This window comes from Magallana gigas, chromosome 1 (genome assembly GCF_963853765.1).
Source record: "Magallana gigas chromosome 1, xbMagGiga1.1, whole genome shotgun sequence".
In the NCBI taxonomy this organism is placed as follows: domain Eukaryota; kingdom Metazoa; phylum Mollusca; class Bivalvia; order Ostreida; family Ostreidae; genus Magallana; species Magallana gigas.
This window is the reverse complement of record NC_088853.1, coordinates 57,358,545-57,366,233: the sequence shown is the minus strand read 5'-3', so window position 1 is coordinate 57,366,233 and position 7,689 is coordinate 57,358,545. Positions and strand designations below refer to the sequence as shown.

Genomic DNA, 7,689 nt, shown 5'->3' with positions numbered 1-7,689 from the left:
CTCACAATTCCTCGTCATGTAAACAAGGCTCGTGCCCTGTTTTTGTTTACATAGGTTCAATATACCAGTAAAATCTTTCTCAAGCTGGTTTGTCTATATTATTATTCATTCAAAGCATAATTGAACAGTTCCTAACGATTAATACATTCATTTTAGGTCTAAAACTGGAATTTTCATTTCAACATTCATAATGTAAACAAAAGCTTTGTTTACATTGCAAAGAATTGTAAGCTCTGTAACTCGCTTATAACTCATCAAATGACACTCAAATTTTAGTTGCCTATTAAAAATGCCTTACTGAAGCATCGTAAACATTAAAATCAAATAAATAATTTTTGACAAAAATCGTGACTATGCCCCTTTAAAAAAAAAGTCAAATCATTTGTAATTAAAATAAAAAAATAAATACGACGGAGTAATGATATTCACCAAAAAACATCAGTAGCTCTGCAAACCACCTGCCCATTTAGTATATTTCGTAGCGTGCTTGATTCTGATAAAATCTTGCACAAAAAGTACAAAAGACATTATCAGTATTGCGTGTCAGGCAGGTGATATTCAGATCAAATAACCCAGAGCCGTGTATACGTAACCAAATAAAGTATGTGATCATTGTGTAATTGGTTGATCGTTAGCACCCCCCTCCAAAATAAAAAAAAACCAACCTACTTATTTGGAAAATGTTATTATTAATTGTAGTGTTTGGGGTTTTTGTAATGTCGAAACAAACTGTTAACATAAAAAAACGATAATTGGCCTATTTTAACCATTGTTTATTTGTAAAATAAATACCTGAACAATCGAAAGTTTTCCCGTTTCTTTGCATTATTATTTCCTTAACTTGATCGGTGCAGAGTCTCTTGAAGTTTTCTATGTCATCACATTCACCATGAATCATAAATTGTTGCACCGTAAAATTTTACTCTAAATCAAGTTGATTGGTTTGACACTCTATCTGGACGACCTGTGCATTTACTTGACATGCACGTACGTTAGGAGAGGTCGCTATGTCAATTACGTTATTACATACTGTGGAATCATTAAAATTCGTGGGGGCCAATTTTCGTGGATGACCTATATTTTACAGGTTCGTGGGGACGTAATTTCGTGTATTCTATTACACCTATAAAAGGAGTTGTGACTTTAAAACCCAAATTTATTAATTCGTGGAGGATGTAAATTCGTGGGTGAGAGGTACCCACGAATTCCACGAAAATTGAGCCACCACGAAATCTAATGATTCCACAGTACACACGGGGGAGTGTGTTGACACAGATCCAAGAAATTAAACAATGATTGTGAAAATCATCATTAATGGCAATTACACGTGGTAGAGATCTATTGAAACCAAAGGTAGAGCTAGAATAGTCTGCCACCAAATGTTATACCGGTGTCATTCGACTTTGATATTTGACTTTCCACATTGTCTATATTATAAACTCAATATATGACATTAACTCGCGTGCCCCTATCACTCAATTAGATAACAATACCCCATTGGTTTCTGTACCTTGAAGACACTCAAAAAACACAACCCGATGCTTAAAAAACACAACCCGACAGTTTGACTAGCAGTTGAGAGAGAGAGAGAGAGAGAGGAAGAGAGAGAAACTCAGAGGTTCCATACACCATTAGACAATCTACTATTGTTTAGTTAAATAAATACCACTTCAATATTTTATAAGTTAGACATAATTCTATTACAAACTTCTTTTATGATTTAGAGAAAAAACGCGTGGGGGGGGGGGGGGGGGGGGGTGGGGGGGGTACCCTTTGGTGTCGTCAACCAAAATGAAAAAATAAAAATCAATAAAACGACTATATTAATTTTTGGTGTAGGGTGGATCCTCCGAATCCCTCTCTTTGTTGTTTACCGTATACCCCCTCCCCAAGAATTCATGTTCGTTTCGTTCATTATACTTTTTAACCAATCAATTTTACAGCATAATTCAGTCTTTTAAAAAAAACGGATATAAAAAATGAAAGATTTGGAAAACTTCGCCTTATTTCCTGAGCGGAATTGTTATCCCAATGGCAAGGTCAGTAATTTTTTTATTCGTTTCACTTATGACTATAATATTATTCCTGTTTACTGTAGATTAAAGATAATTTTAATTAAAATGTTTTAGTTCCTGCATTTGCAATAAAAATATTGAGCTGGTAGAGCTCTACACCTGGTGGACGAGTGTCCTTGCCCGTAAGTAAATTTTTAGATAATAATAGAAATTATTTTTCGCTAACAAATTATCAACTGTTTATTTTACAAGTGTTCCCGTACTTCTAAAAAAAAGTTTGTTCGTTTATTTTAATTTTTTTTAAGACCCAGTAGACGAGGGGGGATTGGAGGAGCTTCATCCACCCCAGCATTGTAGGTTTCAATATCTTTTCATATCGTTATTTCACAGTTTCTTAAATTTTGCAGTTCGATCATGACTAGGTTTTGGTTTAATTTAATTGAAATCATCCTTTTTTGTTTCATTTAGAAAGACACCAATTAACGGCAGTAATAGTGGGTCGGTAATTCTAAAGTTCATACATTCTTTATATCAGTTATATGAAAAACATTGATAATTAAAATAAACTTTCTTCAAAATCACTAAATAAAGATTTTTTTTTTTAAAAAGACCCAATACCACACCTACGGCCCCAAAAAGGAATTGGTAAGTGTAATATTAATTAATATAATAATTTCAGAAGGGGAAAGGAGTAATCTGATCTCATAGTAAATATATCTAATATTTTCACTATTTGTAAGTTATCTCTCTTTTCTCAGTAAACCAAGAAGACTTAACCGGGGAGAGGACGGTTCCCTTCAGTGGGAACTGTCGCCCATTGGGTTAGATTTTATTTTCATTTATTTTTTATCGCTCACAAGTCTTTGTAATTTAAATATTAAATAAAACAAAACACTTATTCCAATTATTTCATGATACTTATAAATATTAATATACTGTTTTACAGTGCAGACTCCGCCATCATCAATTCGTCGTAGGTTTTAATCTTCTTTGTTTCGTATAGACTATCAATTTTCATATTCTAAAAGAATTCAACTAAGGGAAAAAATTGGGGTTGTTTTTCACTAAGATTTTATTTTTATTTTTTTCTCAGTTCGGAGGTTCTAGCAATTCCCTTGTAAGTTTTTTTTATACACTACCTAATTTATCGAGAAAAAAAAATCCATATTATTTTTAATACTCGCTTTTGTTTCTAATATAAAACTTTTCCTTGGTTTTTTTTTTATTTCATTGTAACGATAGAGACCTCTCAGAGTCCGACGAGACCCCTGTGTAAGTTCATTCAATTGTCTCTCATTTCATAATTGTTTTGTAGTATTCGTAACGACTTTTTACAATAATTTATATTTCAGATCACAGGACTGCGTGGACGAAGAAAAGAAATAACTGTTGTACAATTTAATGTTAATAAATTGTCAATGTGATCTTTTAAAAATGTGTTTTTCCCTTTATCATATATCAATGATTCCATTACGAGAAGATTGGTAAACGTTAAACCTCTATAATTTTACGACTTGCGGACGGATCACTGCACATCATTCATGCACGGATCTAGAAAAGGAGGAGGAGGGGACGAGTCAGAGATACCCTTCAAAATTCCATTTATTTTAAATTAAATTATAAAATTTAAAAAAATACACCTCGAATCCCCTGGTAAAGTCAAATAACTGTCAGACCCCCCCCCCCCCCCCCCCCGCCTTCGATTTTTTTCTTGGATCCGCGCATGACATTCCTTCCAGTTTTTTTTTTAAAAGAAGAAAATACTGAAATCATGTAAAACAAATTTAATTTAAAAAAAAAACAATCCTCTTCTTCTTGAACACATTGCGGGTGTATTTTCTAAGAATTCTTCTTCTTGAAGACATTGCGGATGCACCGTTTAACACCATCTACTCTGTCCTAGGTCTGAAATTAAAGAGAAAAAGGATATATATATACAATTGGTTTTGAAAAAAAAAATGAAAATTAAAAAAATAGTTCGTCATATTTTGAAAGAGAAATGTTAAGAGCTTGTTCATATTTTCATGTAAAAAAATACATTGGTATTAGAGAGAGAGAGAGAGAAAACACTTTAAACATTGAATTACCTCTTTGCGGAGCGGCGATTATATCTCCCCCCCCCCCCCGCAAGCGCCCGCGGTGGTGGCTGTGCCAGAGACCTGGCTGGAGGCGCCCTCGGGGGTGGCTCTGGCAGAGACCTAGCTTGGGGTGGCGGGGGTGGTGGAGCCGGTCTTTGGGCACCTGCCCGGGGCGGTCCCTGGACGGGTTTCCATTTCAAACTATGTATAAAACAAAAGACATAAGTATGTATCTATGCTACAAAAGTTTTTACTTGGAAACTTTACATGCAAACTGAATTTAATATGACTCAGAATGAATGATTTAAGATTTTCAAAAATATTAATATAAAACAAATAAGTATATACACGTTCTTTTGGAATGGTTTCCAATCCTCTCCTCCTCACTCGGGTGCAGCGTCTGAGGAACTTCTTTGCTGCCCACCCGAGCAGGAGGAGGAGGGCCAGCACCAATGATGCTATACTGATCTCTAGAGCTGTAATAAAAAAACCCAATGAAAATTGATCTATTTTCTTGTTGAAACCAATACAGTAATGTATTTTATTATTAAAAGAATATCAATACACTCTTTTAAATCATTAATTGACTTATTTCTTACATACACAAAACTTTCAGTGTCAGGTATTAATACATCATGTGAAAAAGGAAAATTTCTTCAACATATATAATTAAAACATGATGGAATTAACTGAAATAATAAAACCATGCAAAACCAATTATTAATCAGATAAATATAAGTTTAAAAAAAAAGATAAACATAATTACTTTGATTACTGAATGATTAGTGTTCCTGAAGGTTGATGTCTGGCTGTTAATCTGAGTAGTGGGAGAGGGGGTGGGGAGGGGTAGTAGGTTCCTTACCTAAGAAGTGAAGGGGGGGGTCTAGCACAAGTAGTATTACAGGTGGGGGGCGAGGGTAGTATGTCTACTAGCCTGAGTAGTTGGGGGGAAGGGGGTAGTGTGTATACTAGACTATGTAGTCTTAAGGGTGTAATAGTGTGTGTGTTGACCTAAGTAGAAAGGACAATGGAACGATGTTCACGAGACTGGGAATAGATTGATGTTTGTGATTTTGCTAGGGGTGAATGCTCGAGTGTGTAACATGGTAGTAACCAGGGATTGGATTAACACGCGTGTCCGATCACTGTCTATCGTTATGCTCGTCTAGGTTGAACGATGAGGGATTGTATCTGAAGTAAACGAACAACTAGAAACAATATACATGAGCAAAAATACCAAAGTACTCTCCCTGGCGTTTGCAATGAAAATAACAAGAAAAAACAAAAAAAAAAACCAAGAAAACAAATAAAACGAATAAATAACAAGAACACGAATATATAACAATGTCAATACAAAACCAACTCAACAAACAATGACTTACTTTCATCTGATTCCTGATCACTCATTTTCGGAGTGACAAAATTTACTGAAAATAAAACAATCAAATATTTCATCAAAAAAGATATAACCGTATTATTATTTCGAACACATGTAATGCAACCGTTTTGTACCTGGCGGGCACACAGCGCGGCCATTAATTAGTTGACACGCCATCGAGCTGCTGGTCAGGAAATGAAATTGTCGAGGTTACATTCCTTGTAGTCAGCAGTATTTTACGATATTGCGATTGGTCGAGATTGCTTCAAACTGACAGGGGGCGGTGTTTTCTCACGCAGTAGAGTCCCTCAGGATTAACCACCTGTTAGAGAATGAAAGAAAAGATAGACAGAAAACACATTCCTTGTAGCTAGAAGTATTTTCTACAATATTGCGATTCGTCGAGATTGCTTCAAACTGACAGAAGGTGGAGTTTTCTCACGCAACAGTGTCCCTTAGATTAAAAAATCTGATAAAGAATGAAAGAAAAAGATGGATAGAAAAATATTTACGTTAAGGTATCTTTACTCAAGCGACAACGAGATTTAAATCTACCCAATCTCCGTATCATTACTCAAACAACACCGATATTCAAATCTAGCCGATCTCCATTCATAGTTTCCTCGCTGTATATTTAAAAGGACACCTTTCACTCCATATCAATTTTTTATTACTACGCTCGGGTAATCAATCTGCTCCATTTTCATTCATAGGACCGTGTCCTTACTCTACCCCTGTTTTTAAAAGTACTCGTTCAGTTTTACTACACTCAGGTCTCCTTCCCCTTTCCTCTTTGTTAAGGTCATTGACAAATACTTGCTTTTGTCCTCTCCATACAATACCCCATTACGTTTAGGGGTCTCAAAACATATTGGGTCGGGTGACCGTACCCCCCCTCCCGTACAATACCCCATTGTGATGAGGGGTTAAAATCTTAGGGGGGGGGGGCAGGTGGTCCCCACCTGTCCCCCAATCAATACTCCCCCATTGTTCTTCTATTGTTCTTTTTTAACATAGCCCATTGTGTTCAGGGGGTAAACGTACGCCTATACTACTCATGAATATTATTCGAGGCATATATTGTAACATATGAAAGACCTTTGCTTTATCATCTATACAATCACAGTAAAAATTTTCTCTGGGATCCTGGACTCTATCCCTCATTACATCACCTGAGTTACTCAGGTGGCCTATTGTATCTGTTTTTATCTGTCGTTGGTCGTAAACTTTTGAACATTTTTAGCTTCTTAATCTTCTATGAAACCACTAACCCTATTTCAACCAGATTTGATAAATAGCATCTAATGGTGAAGGGAAGTTTGAATTGTGAAATTCATGACCCTTGCCCCTCTGGGGCCTGAGGGGTTAGGCTAAAGCATTCAAAATTAATGCAATCTTGAATAAAAAAAATCTTCTTTACTCCTGGACATCAAGCAGTCAAACTGATGGCATGAATATTAAAAGCATTGAGCTCCCTACTAAATTTGTGAATTCTATGGCCCCTGGGTCATGGGTTCTGGTGGTAGGATGAGGCTCAACTGATTATATAGTGAAACTGCATTAATTCTTTGAAAATCTTCTCCTCTGCTCCTAGGTATTGAGCGAATAAACTAATTATATTGTTATAATGAGGAAGAAGACCTCTTCCAAAATTGTGAATTTCATTGCCCCATTGGTAATGGTTCTGGTAATAGGATGGGGCTCAACTGATTATATAGTGAAAATCAATTAATTCCTAATCCTTGAAAATCTTCTTATTTGCTCCATAATATTAAGCAGATGAACTATAAGTACATAGTTATGATGAGAAAGAGTGACTCTTCCAAAATTGTGAAGTTCATGGTCCCTGGGTCAGAGGTTCTGGTGTTAGGACGGGGCTCTAAATGATTGCAGTAATTCCTTCAAAAAATTCTATGTTCCTGTGTATTAATCCGATGAATTAAGTACATAGTTATGAGGAGGAAGAGTGCCTCTTCCAAAATTATGAATTTCATGGCCCCTGGGTCAGGGGATATGGTGTCTAGAATTCTGATTGTCTTGAAATGGTGTTCGGAACTGGAGATCCCCCAAGCAAAGAACTTAAAAAGCAAAGAGGTATTTGTCTGAATTTAACCAGAAAGTAAACAAAAAACTAAAGTATAAGCTCCTTCCATACAAAATAGCCACGCAGAGAGTAATGCATGTTTATGTATTTTTGAAGCTGGATTTTATGTCAATA

General features: G+C 35.7%; 1 protein-coding gene across 1 annotated transcript; it reads right to left on the bottom strand.

Annotated features, from left to right (window-relative positions):
* Nucleotides 1-3,820: 3,820 nt before the first annotated feature.
* LOC105329880 (uncharacterized) lies at nt 3,821-6,305 on the bottom strand. Its single transcript, XM_066079846.1, has 5 exons — nt 5,606-6,305; nt 5,476-5,520; nt 4,442-4,569; nt 4,103-4,294; nt 3,821-3,920 (listed from the first exon to the last, which is right to left on the bottom strand). The coding sequence occupies exons 1-4, from the start codon at nt 5,646-5,648 to the stop codon at nt 4,214-4,216; spliced, it is 297 nt and encodes a 98-aa protein (XP_065935918.1). The 5' UTR covers nt 5,649-6,305; the 3' UTR covers nt 3,821-3,920; nt 4,103-4,213.
* Nucleotides 6,306-7,689: the final 1,384 nt, after the last annotated feature.